The sequence below is a fragment of the Nelumbo nucifera genome, chromosome 5 (genome assembly GCF_055504915.1).
Source record: "Nelumbo nucifera cultivar China Antique chromosome 5, China Antique-T2T, whole genome shotgun sequence".
NCBI lineage: Eukaryota > Viridiplantae > Streptophyta > Magnoliopsida > Proteales > Nelumbonaceae > Nelumbo > Nelumbo nucifera.
Genome location: NC_142653.1, coordinates 12,401,126 through 12,419,530, shown reverse-complemented (window position 1 = coordinate 12,419,530; position 18,405 = coordinate 12,401,126). Strand labels below are relative to the sequence as shown.

Below are 18,405 nucleotides of genomic sequence, written 5' to 3'. Positions count from 1 at the left end.
TGTAATCATGTACCAAATGAATGATTTATCGCCGTTGAAAATTCCTTGCAATCTCTGCGTTTTGTTTATCCCCGAGACAAAATCAGGAGACTATTGAATCAAGTAGATCAATTTGCAGCGCGAGGGATGGAAAAGAATATACGTTAGCCCGTACGTATATTGTTCTTTGCAAAGAATCCTACCACTGCCATCGCTTTTCAAAACTGGTCTGGGGAGCAGTAAAGCACAATAACTGACAAGGCCTCTTCCTAGCACCAATTTCTATTTTTCCAGACGCTGCACATGCTTTTTCTATTGTAAATCGTGACTTTTATAAAGTATAACCTGACGATCAATCAGACGTTGATTCAAGAGCAAAGCACCATCTCCTGTTCAACAACTGATTTCCAAATAACCTTTTGGTTCCAGCCAACACGTGTGCGCACGAGAGAGAGAGAGATGTCCAATCCGAATAATTGGTTAGATTAGGGTTGGGGGAGAGTTAAAGTACTAAAGGTAGGATTCACTTGGTTACGAAGGATCTGAGAGATTAAACTCAAGAATCGTAAATTTATTCCACAACTGTGAAAACTTTTGGTAGGATGTGGAGTACATCTTGGACAAAAAGACACTTCATTTTGTAAAGAACACAAATTTGGAAAATAGGTTTCAATGTATGGTTCTACGATGAAGTTTAACATGATATAAGAGCTAATGGATGTGGTTTCACACCGAAGGACAAAAATGACTACAAAAGAATATTTTCATTTATTAATGTACATTAAAGAAAGGCATTGAATAGAAGGGAATGGCGAAAAAGAATTCTTATAGCCGACCCAACATAACAAGGCTTAGATGATGACGATAAAAGGAAAACATGGATCAATTTCAATCCTTTAGTGATGTAGAATGACTCTTACAATGCTTTTTTTGGCAAGAACAGACATTAATTCATTGAAGAGATACAAATATTACAATTTCTCCCGAATTGTGTTAAGAGTGCAAAGACGAGTTCTTAACCAATTCGGGGGGTCATTCTTTTCGATGAATTTGTGAGTTGTTGATGACTATAATTGCTGGCTACTAGAATTTGTGGGTTTTGAATTTTAACTCAACCAAATTTCGACTAGATATATCAAAATAATAAACTTATGGTGCACATATAACATGTGAAATTATTAAAATGCCCCTACCATATTGAAGTGCAGAAGTAAATAGAAAATTAGAAAATATTGATCAGAACTTGTCTACTCCCAATATTATGATACCTAGATACTTCTATGTATCAGATACAATATGCACCAAATGAAGCATCAGACATTGCATGGACACTACCAGATATACTCGGTAGAAGCATTAAACACTTTAAAAAAATATAAAACAGAAAGTTCTAACAAAATCATACACAAAAATGTGTGTATATTACAAATGTAATTAAATTTAGGGAGAGAAGTTTTGAGAAATCATACACAAATGAGATATTTTAACAAAACTATCCATATATATATGTATGTATGTTTTGATAAGTAAAAACTATTCTTATGTTTCAAGCCTAGGGTGCAGGCGTGGTAAGGACTGGCCCATGATCACCCCTATTCCATACCTGTATCCCTGTTCAAGTCGTTATCCATATCTGGGTATATCATAACTAGGAATAAAAAATTGTCAAAAGCGGGGCAATGACTTTAGCAGCAACTAGGTTGTAAATGGTGAGAAAATATTTTTCCAATTTCCAACATATACAAGAAGAAAATAAGTGTTATAATACTTTGAAGTGAACTGGTTAAAAAAATGGATCGGGGTGAAGCAAGTTGACACATTCATTTTTTGCCATCAAACATGAAAAACTTTGTGGTGCTGGTGGTGTGTGTATGCGTGCTCTTTTTTTCCCTTTTGTGTGTGTGTCTTCTATGAACATGGATATAAATTAGAAATAGGAGGACAAATTTAAAAACTAATAATTACTAAACATTTATAATTAACCCTTTAGGTGATGGCAACTTGCAGCACAATTAGATAATTTAGGAGAAAGAGATTCTGATCTTGTTTGAGATTTCCTCGCAAGGATCTGTGGGCCCCTAACAAAAAAGCTATCAGAGCTGCCATCAGAAGCACTGGAGATCATTGTTGAAACATCCTTTGTCCTACCCATCAGATGAAATCCAGAAAAATGGTTCCCCCATATGTCATATCTGAACTCATCCACAGATCCAGTCTTCTCTAATTTTGCCGTCTTCTCCTTCATAGGTTTGGATCCTGGAGCACGAGCATCAGGGGAAATTGCAGAGGTTGAAGCCAAAAATGAAGGATTGCTTGTGGCATAAGGTGCACGCCGTCCTGAACTTGGAAAAGTGGCAGATGGCAATAGCACGGGTTTGCTTGTCACTTTTCTTAGCACAGATGATTGCTCAGGGCCAGAAAGTAAACAATTTCTGCTTCCAGACTTAGAAGAAACCTCAGGCTCCAACAACCTATCATCTCTAGCAATTTCAGGGATTTGTCCCTTCTCATGGCTCTGATCTGCCAATCTTGCAAATGAACTCTTATTCTCAATTGCATTGTCTGTGTCAGGAGATAGAGGCCATACTCTTTTCGGTGTGAAGGATGTGACAGGAGACAGGGGTGAAGAAGGTGTAGAATTCCCACTCTGACTGCTTGAAACCTCAAGAGCTCCCGTTAATCCTGCACCTACACCAGCTGGTTTTTTCTTCCTTCGTCGTCTTCCCTTTTCTTTCTCAATCCTAACTGTGAGATTACCAGTTTGTGGTGATTCCACCAAACTAGAGCTCTCAACAAATGCTGCAGATTTCGACACTGAAGATGATGAAAACAAGAGTGCTTCTTTTTGAGGTTCTGACACATTGATAGTCCTTTCTTGGTTACCCTGCTTCAGTTTTGTATGTGAAGCAATTAGTCCCTGTTCTGCACTTGGACAATCAGAGTATCTACCAATAAACGCCATATCTGTGGTTTCATCTTCCCTAACTGACCTGATCATATTGTCCCCATTACTACACATAGAAGATATATTGTTTCTTTGATTATGATGACTGCGAGAAGGTTTTCCAGCCCTGCCAATAGTAATGATGGAAGTTTTTTCACTCTTAAGCAAGTAGCAATCAACAGCAACCAAAGACATTGGTTGAGGAAAGATGCAGCAGAAGATAAGAAACAATAAAGAAGCTGCAACAAAGAGCACAGAGAATTTTATCAGCAGCATATGTAACAATGACCTCCTACAGAGATTGAAGACATCCACTGGAAGACTTGCTTTCATGGGGATCACAAATATACCAGTGGCTAAGGCCAGCTCAAGATCTCTGTGAACCACTGCAGCAGTAAAGTCTGTTTCAAATGAGATCAGAAGCCTTGTTGACTCCCCTGGTTCAAGAGCAAAACCTTTACAAGTATGTACCATAAACCCATCCAACTGACAATCTGTTCCTGAAACTTCAATTCTTTTTACTACTAGTGGCAGATCCCCTATGTTTTTGGCAAATAACTCTTTCACCAATGGCTGAGAACAGATGGAACTAGTGTCATCCTTGTGAAATAAAGACTGCGGAGATATATTGAGAGGAATTGGCATGTTTAGGTTGAACTCAAGGCTCTGAACAGGCTTAGACCCCTCAATCAGGACCAACGAAACTGATCCTCCAAATCCCCGTAGAGGCAACCACTCTACACCTGAAAGATTGTTCCTTATCAGTGCTGAACTTCTCCAGAGACATCGATGTGAAGGGTAAAAGACAATTGGCCCAAAAAGAGCCGTGCCATTAGGATGGACATAGGCCTCCGTTACTGCAGTCTCTGTTATTGAGAACCCATACTTTGTTGGTGCAGTAGAGCTGTTCAGAACCAAACTAAATGAGAATGAGGGTTGTAAGAACATATCAGAAGTCTTGCATTGATCAATGACAGTCACAGAGTTCAGAATAAGCTGCATTACTACAGGTTCTTTACTTGGATTTTTGACAGTGATCCATTTCGAACAGTGAGTCCCAACCTGAACCATTGGGAAGAGAATCTCATGATCATCAAGCACAGACATGCCATTTTTTGTACCCTGAGACCTCCAATTTTTTAACACCAACTCATCTACTTCTGCAATCTTTAATGCATTGAACTGCAAGTTGACAGGAGAACCCAAAATTGTGATTGACAATACAGAAATAACAATTAACAACATAAATATAGAAAATGTCACTTAAGAAGACATAAAAGTATACTTTCTTTTTAAGAAGACAAAAAAAGATGGAAGTAAATAAGGTCATGCTACCATAGTAAATCTTTAGTTATGATAAACAAGGCACTAAAACCAAAACCAAGATCTTGAATTTTGTAGTTTACGAGGGGAAAGAAGGAAACAGTTTACACTCTGCAATTCAATTCTAGTGGACTTAGAAGCCTACGATTTGAAAGAATTGCAAACTAGTATTTTTGGTGAAGCATGAAAAAGGTGTGTCTGGGAAGAGAAAAGCCTAAGAGCATGTATGCACTTCCTTTTTTGTTCAAGTTGCTTGCAGATTTATATTCAGTTCATGCCCCACTCAATTCTGCATTTGTTTTAATTAAAAAGTCAGAATGTCAGTCAATCAATCCCATGGGTCATGCCCAAAGATGCCATTACATTACACATATACCTTTATCAATATGATCCAAAGCTTATCTATTCCCTTTTTCTACTTGTTAGTGGTGTTAGTGAAGGGGTATTTCGGTCTTTGTACTTGTTGAGAATGTTGATGTGTACTGTTATGTTAGTTCGAGTGCCTCTTACTTAAAAAAGGGCACTTAAGTCTTTTCCAATAAGTTAATAATATAATAACAGGTCTGGCCGAATCTAGGGATGACTTTTTCTCTAATTCGAACCAGCCTTTCTCTCTTTCCTCTCTTTTCTCTCTTCTTCTTTCCTCTCCTACTTCTTGCTGTTTACTTTACTTTACAGTCAACGAACAAGACAGAATTCTAGGGCAGGTCAAACTTCAACACTACTAATGGAAAAGCATCCCCCTAAAATTTAAGTAGTTGAACCATTTTACTTTTATAAATCCTCTCATTCTGTTTGCAAGTTATACCTCTCTGTTACCCATCCTCTAGAATCAGCATCTCAATTTCCCTTTTTTTCTATCAGCAAGAAAATCTTATTAATTGTATTAATATGTGAAAACAAAAATTACACCTGAGTGGTTATCCAGCCAATCGAAGATACAACAGAGTGGTTATCCAAATTAAAAGTCAATTTCGAGAAGAGTTGCATTGCAGGTGTAAACATTGAGGATAGAGAGTTAGAAGTTTGTGCTGAAATCTTGGGTTGCAATGTCTCTCAATGGCCTTTAAGTTACCTAGGTTTACCCTTAGGAGCCAACTCGAAGGACTCAAGCTTTTGGAATCCAATTGTAGAAAAGGTGACGAAGAAACTGGCGTGTTGGAAAAATGGCTACATTTCCCTATGAGGTAGGATAACCCTAATAAAGTCGAACCTAGCAAACCTCCCTGTGTACTATATGTCAGTCTTCAAAATGCCGGCAGGAGTAAGCAAGAGCATTGAGAAATTAATAAGGGACTTCTTATGGGAGCCAGGAGAAGAGAAAAGAGATCACAAGGTGTGCTGGGAGTTAGTCAGTAGAGATAAAAAGTATGGAGGTCTTGGAATAGAAAATATCCAAAAAAGAAATTTATCTCTACTAGGGAAGTGGCTATGGAGAATGCCAAAAGAAAGAGAGAAACTATTGGCAAGGGTGGTGGTGAGCACACAGGCTATTGGACAACGGACGGGACGCTGGATTACTGCAACGGGCTACCAAAGCTTCACCTTGGAAGGCCATACAAGTAATTCTTCCTTGTTTCTTGCCTCTTGTAAGGTATGAACTCAATTCTGGCAACTTAATCAAATTTTGGGATCAAACCCGGTATGAGAACTCCCCTTTGAAAGACTTATACCCCTCTTTGTATTCCTTATCATGTTTCAAGAGTGAGCCCATTTCAACCTTCTTAGTCCCTTCAAACTCAATCAATGGTTTTGATTAGAACTTTGGCTTTAGAAGGGGATTAAGGGATTCAGAAATTGATTGTGTACTCTCTTTAATCCAAAACCTTGAAGGAACTTTCCTTGATCCTGATAAGTCTGATGAAAGAATTTGGACACCTTCCTCTTCGGGCTTGTTTTCCTGTAACTCCTTCAAAGTGTTAACCCAACCTCCCCTTAGTCCCCCTCAATCTTTTCCTATTAAGAAGGTATGGTGCAAGCCTATCCCACCTAGGATTGCGGCTTTTTGTTGGGAAGTTGTACATGAAAGAATAAATACTTTTGACTAGCTACAAGGGAAGAGGAAAAAGTGGTGCCTTTCCCCACACTGGTGTCTTCTTTGTAAGGCTAATAGTGAGACTTGTTTTCATTTGTTTATTACTTGTTCGTTTGCTGCTGGTATTTGGGAATGGCTTTTTTCCTTATTTGAATGCAAGTGGACACCTCCAGCTGACATCAAAAGTCTCTTTGATCCAACTTCCTGTCTATGGCCAAAGAAGATAGGTAACATCATGTGGAAGCGTGCTAGGGCGGCAATAATCTGGGTAGTGTGGGAAGAAAGAAATGCAAGAATTTTTAGAGAAAAGGAGAGAACAAAAGAGGCCATGATTGAATCAATACTGATTAGAGTGGCTCATTGGCTGAAATCCTTAGGAAACTTCTCACATATATCCATTGATGATATCATTACAAACTGGAAGATAGTGGCAGACTCAAATGTCAATAAACAGCCTGTTATTCCTATCTGGACCCCTCCTGAAAGAGGATTTATAAAGCTTAACTTTGACGGAAGTAGCATGGGAAACCCAGGAAGGTCAGGAATTGGAGGTGTATTCAGGGATGAGGAGGGTAAAGTGTGTGCATTATTCTCAGGCCCAGCAGGTGAAGGAGACTCACTAAGAGCGGAAGTAATGGCAGTTATGGAAGGGGTGCAAAGGGCTACAACCATGAATGCTAGAAAGCTAATCATTGAAGGGGATTCCAAACTAGCAGTGGCTTGGCTACTGGATGAGGAAAGTAGGATGTGGAAGTACAATAATGATAAGAAAAAATTCAGATGGATCACAAAGGACATGGAATTGAGAATACAGTGGGTGAAAAGAATAGCTAATTCAATGGTGGATGCGCTAGCCAAGCAAGGGGTTGGAAGAATTCAAACATTTTGGGCACAAATGTAATTGTAATTATAACTAAAGTTAAAGGGGAGAGATAAGAGAGCTTGTCTCTCTCTCACTTTCCTTTAAATGCAATGAAGTAATCAGTTATTCATCAAAAAAAAAAAAGATACAGTAGACAATGGTTCGCATCTCACTTTCCCAATTAATTTTTGGAAAATAAAATATATAGAAGTACCACCGTACAAGACAACATTACAACAAAAGGGGTATTAGAACCTTTCTGAAAGAGAAGAGCTAGCCCTCAGTTACTTTTCCCTCACATACAACAGTGTCAGTATTAAACACACACACACACGACAGTATCCAGGATATTACCTCAGGGGATACACACCCTAATACACAGTGTCTATGTCATTGAGGTTATTTGCTGATCTAGGAACCAAGCAAATACTGCCCTCCAGACTTGAAACCAAAGATTTAGATCCCTGATCTGGTGCCAGTAGACCAAGAGCCAGCATCTCCACTATTAAGGGGTGCATAGGCAGCTAATGGGATAGCTGACTACTTAGCTAAGCAAGGGGTGCATGGGCAGCATATGTTCTGGGTTCAATTGTAATCTGATTAGAAACTAAGGTCGCAAACTCGCATCTTGCACCTATCATCAGGAAGACTCATTCTATTATTTTATCATTTGACTATTAATAAATTTCTCTTCATCTATCCCAAAAAAAAAAAAAAAAAAAAACAGTTAGTGACTATCTGCAAGTCTCCTTCCACTGTAATTTTCACACAACTCAAGGACCTGCTTAGTCTTAGACATGAAAGATGGGTAACATTCCTGCCTACATTGAATCTTCAACCCAAATGGAGCCTGAATACACCATCAGTACAACCACCCCCTTTGCAATCTCGCAATGAACCACTAATGCCTAAATTGCCTGCTTTTACAAGACTGGAACCATCAAAATTTGGCTTCATTTGATTCAAAGGTGGAGTGACAATTCATTAAACAATACAGCCCCATCTGGTTGATGACAACCCCACTACTTGTCACCACCTAAGAATATCATCCGTGGAGAGCTTACCTAATGGCTAATTCTCAATGAGATAAGCTTTTCAATAGAAAGCTCACACAGAGATAAGCTCAATCAAGGCCTCAGCAGTTTGGAACTTGGAATCTTGTCAGAAAAGATCCTGGCAGCCAAAACCAACCAAAGAATGGCTGCCCACATACATTTCTATAATATCTTTTCTCTTGTTCTTGGGGAGAAGAGAAATGATTGGAATAAGATCTCAACCTCTTGCAGGAGAGTCCACCCGACACCAAATAGAGAAAAGATATTCCAAATCACAGTCACAAATGAGCAGGATATTAACAAGTGGTGAGTGGTTCCAAAACTTGCCTTGCACAAAAAGCAAGTATGGGTGTGACACTTTCCAAGCAGGCCCTTCTCCTTTGAAGGACCTCACAATTATTTATCTTTAGGGGTATCACTCCCAAGTCCCAACAGAAATACCTTTAAGGAGTAGGATCCAACCATACTGCTTCTACCAAAAACACCACAGAGGATGAGGTGTGAAAAATACCATTGAAAAAAAAAAGCGTGACAGAACTTGGCATGAAATTTTGCACCTCAAATTTTGCAGTCAACCCTAATGGGTCTAAGAAAACACCCTCAAGAATCTCTGTACAAGGACCAAAATGGCAACAGCTTCATGGTCCCTCAAGCCCTCCTAGAACCCAAGTCCCAAAACAAACCACTGAAACCAGCCACGGAAAGAGAAACACAACAATATAGGAAGTTTTGCAGAAGGAAACCGCATGCCTACTTCCCTTTTTTATGAGTTGCATGACTACGATACCTCACTTCTAAATGGTTCAAAACCATACAACAATTTCTTGCTGAAAAAAGTTTAGTTCACAATTGAGAATTGATAGGTAATATGGAGGATACGTTAGTCAATAAATTACCTTTCTTTTTAATTATAGTTTGTACACCAGTAGCAAGACTAGAAATTTAAAACGTAGGGAGGTTTTCTTTTCCTTGTTTATTAGCATTCAAAAGATGTAGCATGTAGAAGCACCAAGCATCTACAATGGAGTTATATTTGTCCCCGATCAAAAGGCCAAGGTGCCAAAATGAACTCAACCATTTTGCATGGATAACGAGTACAAAAAGAAGTCAGAGGTCTGTCCGTTATGAAGCTGCTTATTCTCCTTTGGTGTTCTTTTTTTTTTTTCTTTTTACATGTGACTCCAAGCTAGAAATTCCTATAGCTGCATCTGCCAAGAGTCAATAAAAGCCTAAAAGGAGTCCTGTATAATTCAGGTGGAAATATGTCAAGGCATATGGTGCTACATAGTTACTCAACAGGAACAACAAAACAAACCACAAAGTTCAAGCAAGTAACTTCAAGACGTACAAGGACCAATAAGCAAAGAAGACCCTACAAGGGCTAAATTGCATGCTGTCCTCCAGGGGATAAAGGATATGAAAAAGGCTAAACCTGCACAACATAGTGGTAGGAAACTCTAGAACAGTGGTGGGATGGCTTAAGAATGATACTAAAGGAACCTGGCAGCATTGTCATACTCTGGAACAAGCTACACAACCTGCTAGGAGCTATGAGTAACATGGCTATGAACTCACAGAGAAGCAAATGGCATGGCTAATTCAATAGTTAGGCAAAGGGTCAATATGCACCAGTTGTACTGGGGGGGGGGGGGGTACTACCCTACCTAGCATTCACTCGTTAATAAAAGGAGTTAGGTAGCAGCTGCTAGCATAACAATACAGTCCTTTCACCATTGCAAACAATACTCTTCCCATAACAAAACTTTCAACATTGCCAATCTTTTTAATGCAATTCTTGCAGAACTTATCAATTCTTAGAGTTGTTTGAATGGTGTGGGTACTACCCTACCTAGCATTCACTCGTTAATAAAAGGGGTTAGGTAGCAGCTGCTAGCATAACAATACAGTCCTTTCACCATTGCAAATAATACTCTTCCCATAACAAAACTCTCAAAATTGCCAATCTTTTTAATGCAATTCTTGCAGAACTTATCAATTCTTAGAGTTGTTTGAATGGTGTGGGTACTACCCTACCTAGCATTCACTCGTTAATAAAAGGGGTTAGGTAGCAGCTGCTAGCATAACAATACAGTCCTTTCACCATTGCAAATAATACTCTTCCCATAATAAAACTCTCAACATTGCCAATCTTTTTAATGCAATTCTTGCAGAACTCATCAATTCTTAGAGTTGTTTGAATGGTGTAGAAAAAGAATTTGCACAGGATAGTCATTTTGCACATAAAGTTTCAGCCTTTTGAGTACTGCTGTTTGTCTGGGACATGTTAAATTGTTACTGAAATTCATCGTGGCATCTAAAATAAGGCCTTAAACATCAAGTGGAGCATTAAAATGCCTTCCATTTGTCACTCAACAACTACCCTTGAACTTTGGTCGTGTCCTTCAATGTGAAAAGTTTTTCTTATTGTGAGTTCTGAAAAAATAAATAAATATAACCATCTGGTTTGGAAACAAATTGTTTCTTAAAACAAAAACATGGAAAACATGTTCTTGGTTGTTAATGTGTCTGTTTCTAAAGATGAACTCAAAGACATGTTCTTGAATTTCTAGTTTGACAAACATAATATATCCCATCATCTTTCATAAATCATACAATAACTGTACTCCAATATTCTTTTTGTTTTAAAAACACCATTTTGATGGTTTCAAAAACATGAATTGTTCTTTGAAACAAAACCAACTTGTTTTTGCTTCTTCAAACAAAAACACAGTTCAAGAACATGTTTTCTTTTTTCCTTTTTTTCACTGATGTAGCAATTTCAAAACTAAATGGAAACAAAAACATTTATGTTGCAGAATTCAATCAAATCCGCATAATCTACCTGTGATGGAGATGGAATGCTGCCTCCTAAATCCCCCGCTCTTTCATAGGCAGGTTGTTCCTTCTCGGGATAAAGTTCACACTCAGTGTATGAAACTGACTGATGTCTCAAACATGTGTGAACTACATCTTGGCAGGGAATCTCAATCTGTGGACTAACTGAACTGTTTGTAACTATAAGTAATTTACAATCCAAATACATATTGGATATATCAGGAGGAGGATCAGTAGGTGGATTATAAGTGACCACTGCAATTTTTGTAACAGTGCCAGGGAAGAGTATTAATCCCTCCATGTATTTGATCTTAAAAAGATTCACACTTTCTGAAACCTCACTAATACCGACAATCCTTAACATATCTGGAGCCCCATTTCTGAAAGAGAGAGCAACATCAATTGCTTCTGAGGAATCACATGGCACAAGAGCCTCAAGAAACATTGAAACCAAACCTGTAAGTCCACTATATGCAGCTTTCCCATGCACTTCGGATTCAATAGGAACAATCAGTGTATCAATCCTATCCATTGAAGAACCCTGCAGCTGCAAACAAAGAGCACCAAAAATTTTTCCTTCTATGGTGGATGAGAAATCTATCTCCATGATAGCTTCAGTGCTTTGAGGATCAATCTCCCATTTGTCACGAGGCCTAATTCCCACCTGTAGCAGACCAGCTTGACCATTCTTAATCTCCAACAATTCCTTAACATTCAGAAAAGAATTCAACTCATCAGAAGCCCCAGAACTCTCCAGTTTACAAGAAGCCTCTGCAGAGTAGGATGTATTCCCTGATGAGACTGAAATCCATGCAACCACTTCCTCCACATTTAGGGTATTATCAAAAGGATTATACAAAGACAAGTTCTGTCTATATTTTTCACCAGAAGAAATATCTAGGCCTACCAGATGTTGTATGTTGTAGGGAGACTCAACAGCAAAACCTTTAGCATGAACCAAGAAACCCCCAAAGCTTGTCTGTATTACTAAGTGAGCTGAAGTCAAACCCAACCATCTTGGTAAGAAAACAAAACAAATTGTAGCAGCTTCTCCAGGTCCAAGCAACAATTCATCAAAATCACAAGGATAGAATTGTGTGTCAGTACTGAATGGTTCGTAGACATGTAAGACACCGTCGTTGAATGTATTGGCAACTGTCAAAAAAGCTAATGAAGGAAAATATAAATACTTTTGTCCCCAATCTAGTGAAGGAGGATTTATTTCCACTCGAGGTGATGAAGAACGAACAAAAGCATCCGATCTTTTAATTGCCTCCAAGCTCTTGTCTGTGCTAGAGATTAACCTATGGCCCTTACAGGAAGCAAGATGGTTCCGATCAACATTATTATTTTGAGGGTATGATATGTCAGAATGTTCCTTTCCAGAGTTCAAAGAACAGGAAACAATTCTACCATTTAATAACTTAAATCTTCCATTGTCTAAATTATGGCTTGCGCTACTGTCCAACATTCCACTTGAAAATGTTCTGCCATGTAATGAAACATCACCCTGGATCTTTGAGAATTCCAAGTTGTCTTCTTCAGACAAAAAACCAGGCAATGTAGAAGGAAAACAAAAGAACTCAGCATTGGCACAAGCGGTCTTAAGACCCATGTAGGTTGGTGTAATTCTCTGAGCATGGGTTGAGCTAACATCAGTAATAAATATATCTTGTAGACGGACATCATGATCATCTTCACAAGGTTCACATGATTTGTACTCCAAAGCCACACTCACTGGTGACATTATATGGTCCCTTGTAGGACATGGCATACAAATGACCAGGTCAAAAATGATACAAGAAAGAATCAGAATAAGATGGAATCCTCTGAATGGACGAAGTAACCTCCTGGATTAACAAAAAAAGGACAAGAATCGCATTAGTGAAATCATTTCTAAGAGAAGTGGATAAGTTTCAAATAACTTGTTCCTTCTACCAAGGGACAAATAGAAATGCTAATAACTGCAAAGAACCTCCCTGAAATGACAAAAGATGATCTAGAAGAATGTAGGTGATCCTAACAAGCCTGAGTCGTCAGTGCATCTACATGCTACACATTAGAGTAATATTAGAAAATTGCAATAGATGGGAAAATAAACAGTGTATAAAAACTAACAAGTGATGGTAGGAAATGTCAAGAAAAGAAAAAGTAAACCCCCTCGTTGCATTGAATGACTATGTCCAAGCCTTTTTTTTTTCATTTTCTTTGAAAAAACTATTCTCCTGTGCCCGAAAAGAGGTGGGGGGAGAACTCTATGCGTAAATCATCTTAAATTTCCCCATCACCAACACAGTAATCCCAATCTCTAATTAGTAATTTAAGTTGCGTTAATTATAACGTCCATTCCGCTTTCATAATATAAGATGAAATTTATGGAAATTGAGAAAATAAACGAGATAACGCCCGCTGGTCCTAAAAATGGATGCTTTTAATGCCCTTATTAACTACTAATGTGCAGTCTCAAGTTACTGGAGCCAGAACACAAATGATCAAGTTCCCCCAGCAATAACTGAAAAAAAAAATAATACTAGGCATTTCTTCAAGTGAGACGAGTAGAGCTACTCGATAAAATCCCGGTACGAAGTCCAAATATGCTCAAGGCAAAGCATTTCATCAGCAGTTAGTCATAAATGCTCATTAATATCCAAAAAGCTAGAATCCCCAATCAGAACTACAAACCAAGACAAACGAAGTTAAAAAGAGAGAGAGAGAGAGAGAGAGAGAGAACCAACACAGCATGTACAGTAACAGACATGAATAAAACATGGGAAAAGAAACCACCGACGATTGTAAAATAGAGGCAAAAGTGATAACCAAAAATGGCAACATGCAACTAGAATCGGGAGAGACTGAGCTGGAAAAAAAGAACGAATAAAAAGAGAAGATTGCAAATAAAGGAAAGTGGAGGTTTACCGATAGAACAAGGACAGCTGTTCTTCAGCTGTGGAGGTCGTTAGGGTTTCATTTTCCATCTCCATCCACTCCAAAACCAACCATCTGGTTTGTCGATTAGGGTTTTTTCCGTTTTCGGCCCAAAGCAAAGCGGGCCAAAAAGTTTCTATCAGAAATCACACGAGGTACCTAGGAAAACGGAAGGCTGTGGAGAGAGAACACAGAGAGCGAGAGACCGAAGACAGTATGCTCTTTTATGCTCTCTCTCTCTCTATCTCTCTCTCTCTGTCCTTGCCATTTAACTTCTACGTTGACCAAACTGCCCACCCCGTTTTCTTCTAATGAATACCAACTCCCCTACTCGTTTATTTAAAAGGAAATTTTTTTCCCGAAAAACAACATGGATGACGATTGACGAAGAATATATAAGTAGAAGAAAAAGAAGAAAAAGAACCATGACCGGCATCTCGCGTCCAACGGTTCGACCATTCACTTCCAACTTCCAATGGCATATCCTAAAATTAAAATAAAAATATAATTTTAAATTATCTTATACATTTATTTTACATTAAAAAACTTGAAATAATAATTAATATTGCATTTAGTGTTAAAGCCATTACTAAAATAATTGATGAAATAGATCCACAGTAACGACCATTCTCCTGCTGTTTATCTAAATTGACAATTTTACCATTTCACTCTTGTGCATACACCCCGGTTCCTATCTGGCACTAAGTTGTGGGGGGTTTGATGGGGTTTTAACCAAGGTTCAAAGTATCGATATGTATCGGTCGATATATCATTCCGGGACTCCTCTGATATGCTTCTATAATAGGTGTATCGGGGGTCTGAATGATTCAGGGTGTAGAGGAGACTTAAACCAGTTCCTCTGAACTAATTACAAAAAATAAAAATAAAAAAACCACTTAAAAACTGTACCGATTCACTCGATGATTGAACGTATCAATATTTTGAACCTTTTTTCTAACTTCTACGTATTTCATCATTTCAAAATAACTTTATCCTATAATAGACAAATTCATGATAATATCGTAATTACAAAAGAATCGTTGCACTTTATTAAAAATAAATGATTTGGTGGGGGCTATATGATACCTAAACTATATATTTTAATTTTTAAAAGCCCATAACACTTCAAAATGGGATTGTTTATTTTGGGCGTTGAAGGAATTAGGTTTTAGCCAAAACTGATGTGAAATGATTAAAAGTTGTATTAGGTCAATGAATTTTTCGGTATTTTTTAACGGGGCTCTTAAAGGTCAGTTTGGAGACTCTAAGGATGGGATTCTTTTTTTCTGTATCTCTTTGTAATTGCAATGAAATGTTTAATAAAATTAATCCAAATGTGCTTGTCACATGTGCGTCTTTTATGCTTATCATTGGGAGATATTCCTAATACACAGTTGAGATGTGAATTAGGAATATCTCCTGCTAAAGGACAATAACCGTTAAGGCATCAAATGAAGATGTCCCCTCCTCACCTGGATTGTAAATATCTCTGGGAGTCCCGCTCTTATAAAGGAAAAGAAAGCATGAATCTTTAGAGTTTGTCATATGAAAGTTGAAGGGTAGATTAGCTTAGTGGAAGGCTTCCTACCTAGAATTTTGGGTGGAGGGGATCATGTAATAAGTTAGGAATGAGGTGGGCCAGTTGAGACAAATTAACTACTCCAGGATTAGAAAAACTGGGAATCAGTTATGTGATCGGTTTCATCTTCTTCTAAAATTGGATATTTGCAGAAAAAACATTGATTTGGTCAGTAAACCATTGACTCGGGCGATTGAACCGTTTAATGGTTTTGACCATTTTTCTTTTTTTTTTTTTTGTCAAAACGGGCCAACCGTTTGACCCAGGAACTGGACCCCTGATCGGTTCATTCTCCAATCGGTTTTAAAAACCTTGATTAAGAGCTGTTACTATCAACTTTGGATGAATTCTAGTTTGAGGTTTGAGGAGAGAAAGTTACAGCTCATCAAGAAAAAAAAAAGGAATTTGAAGGTCCCCCCTACCCCAAGTACAAACTATTACTTTGGGTCAGAAATTTTGCCTATACTACGGTCAGATTGGCAAATTTTGGTTTTGATGTGGGCCGTTCTCGTTGTTGTTTAATATGCAAGAGGAAACATTACTTCATCTCTTATGCTTTTGTTCTTTTTTTTTTTTCTTCTTTTCTATGGGGCATCAGAATTCATGATTCTAACTTTTTCTTTTGTTGATTTTTTGTTGTTCTATTTTGAGTGTTACTCGTTTGTATAGAGAGTGTGATGCTGAAAGGAATTGTGCAAGTCTGTTCATTGGGTTGTAGAATCTATTAAGAGAATCTTTTGTTGAGATTAATATATTAAATTATGATTTACAATATTGGCAAATGACAGAGGATTTGATGAACATTTCTAACTGTTGCAATTTGCCTTCAAAAACTTGTTTTACGTTATTATAAAATGTGATGGAAGGGTTATTACTTATTAGTGGAGGTGCACTATCTTATGGTATTTGTATCTATAATACCTCCAAGTCCTATTTTGCTGTTTTTGGGTAGGTAGTAGACAGTTTTTTTGGTTAGAAATGATGTGAATGTTGAATTGTTGGCGGTGCTCAAAGCTCTAGAATCAGCATAGATGAAAGAGTTAGAAGAAAGTTTTAATTTTGTTTGATGCTAAGAACATTATGGACTTTTTGGATTTTGTTGTTAATTTTGTTTGAATTAAGTTAAAATTTAGGGTCCGTTTGGTTTATAGTTAGAATCGGAATCAAAATTGGAATGGTTCATTCTCATAATCTGTTTGTTTCAGACAAGAATGGGAATGAGAATTAAAATCAGTAGGAATGGGATTTCATTCCCAAGGAAGGGGTAGAGAATGACCATTCCCTCAAATGGGAGAGTGTCATTCCAGTAGGAATGGGAATGGAATTCCGATTCCGCCCAACCAAACAGATGGAATCAAAATAACCCATTCCAATTCCGATTCTAGACCCCTTTTCCCATTAACCAAACGGGGCCTTAATTTAATTAACAAAGTCCTGTGATGTGGACATGGTTAAGTGGGACAACCTCTTGCTTGTATTCAATTCTTTGGCTCATCTTTTTGTTAAGGGGATCCACCTATAATTTCAAGTGAGACTCATCTATTATTTTTCTCTTAAAAAATAAAATTTTAAGTGAAACTTATATATTATTTTTCTTTTAAAAGAGGAAATTTCAAGTGTCTCACATATAATTTTAAGTAGAATCCACCTATTATTTTCTCTTAAAAGATTATTTTTTAAGTGGGACCTACCTATATGTTATTTTCAACATTTATTGATTTATACATTAAATAGTTTTTATTTTATTCAATGGGACCCACTTGTAATTTTTCAATTTCTTGAATTTAACAGTGTCACCAACACCATGTGTTTTTGGATAATGTAGGCATTTTTAAGTGAGTTTGAGATCTAAAATGGCCTTTTAAATTCTTTAGGCTATGTTTGGTTGTAGTAGAAATTTATTTGCACTAGTACAAATGCATAGGAGTGGAAATGAAAAAATGTAAATTCTCATTTAATTTTATTCTGGGTTTTACTTTATTCTACTCTATGTGTTAATTTACTTCATTTGTACTGTAATCAAACAAAAATAAATTAAATTTTGAAACAAAAATAGGTCAAGATTTACACTCAAATCATTTGCATTGCAACCGAACACAGCCTTAGAGTCGAAATTGACCTATTCGCAAAGTTCAAGGGTTGTTAGACCCAAAAATCCCTTTTGTTAGTAGATTCTTATCGGATTATGCAAAAAAAAAAACTAATGCAAACAGGATTTGACCCAAATCTCCGCTATAACCAACAAAAAACCTTACCAACTAACCATTTAGCACTTTTCATACCCTTACCTCTTATCCAAATTAAGCAACTTCTATTAGATTTTGGTGAACAAAAATTGAATTTAGTGTGTGACATACATTTGGTTGTATGAATAATAATTAATTTATTCAGAAGGCAATGACATTCTTTTTGTTTTCCTAAGTCAACTTTTAAATAGACACCTCTTTTGCCACACACACATGGGGATGGCAATTTTTGCATTTCCCCGACTCTTGTGGGGACTCACCCCGAATGGGGCAGGGGATGGGAATGGGGAGAGTATTCCTCAACCCATAGGGCCCCCAATCCCTCCCTTGTGGAAATTTCCACTTATGTATGTATGTATTTGAATATATTTGGATAATTTTTAATAGGATTATAAATTTTAACTATTTTATTTTTATTTTTTAAATGAAATATAAAACAAAAATAAAATGATTGACATTATAAAAAAATCACGAAGAACAGGAATCCTCACAAAGATGGTCCTCGGAATGGGAATGGGGATAGGGATTTTTGCGGGGACGAGGATGGGGAATGGCTCTCCATCCCTACCCCACCCCATTTCCATTTAAAATACTGATATGATATGTTCAATATATAATCACA

General features: G+C 37.4%; 1 protein-coding gene across 2 annotated transcripts; it reads right to left on the bottom strand.

Annotated features, from left to right (window-relative positions):
- Positions 1–1,906: 1,906 nt before the first annotated feature.
- On the bottom strand, positions 1,907–14,157 carry LOC104605638 (uncharacterized). 2 transcript variants are annotated; one of them, XM_010270491.3, is made up of 3 exons: positions 13,950–14,157; positions 11,041–13,085; positions 1,907–4,105 (listed from the first exon to the last, which is right to left on the bottom strand). In XM_010270491.3, the coding sequence occupies exons 2-3, from the start codon at positions 12,805–12,807 to the stop codon at positions 1,958–1,960; spliced, it is 3,915 nt and encodes a 1,304-aa protein (XP_010268793.1). In that variant the 5' UTR covers positions 12,808–13,085; positions 13,950–14,157; the 3' UTR covers positions 1,907–1,957. The 2 variants fall into 2 exon arrangements, with proteins under 2 accessions (XP_010268793.1, XP_010268787.1); XM_010270485.3 differs by having other exon boundaries at positions 11,041–12,883; positions 13,950–14,152.
- Between the last annotated feature and the right edge of the window lie 4,248 nt (positions 14,158–18,405).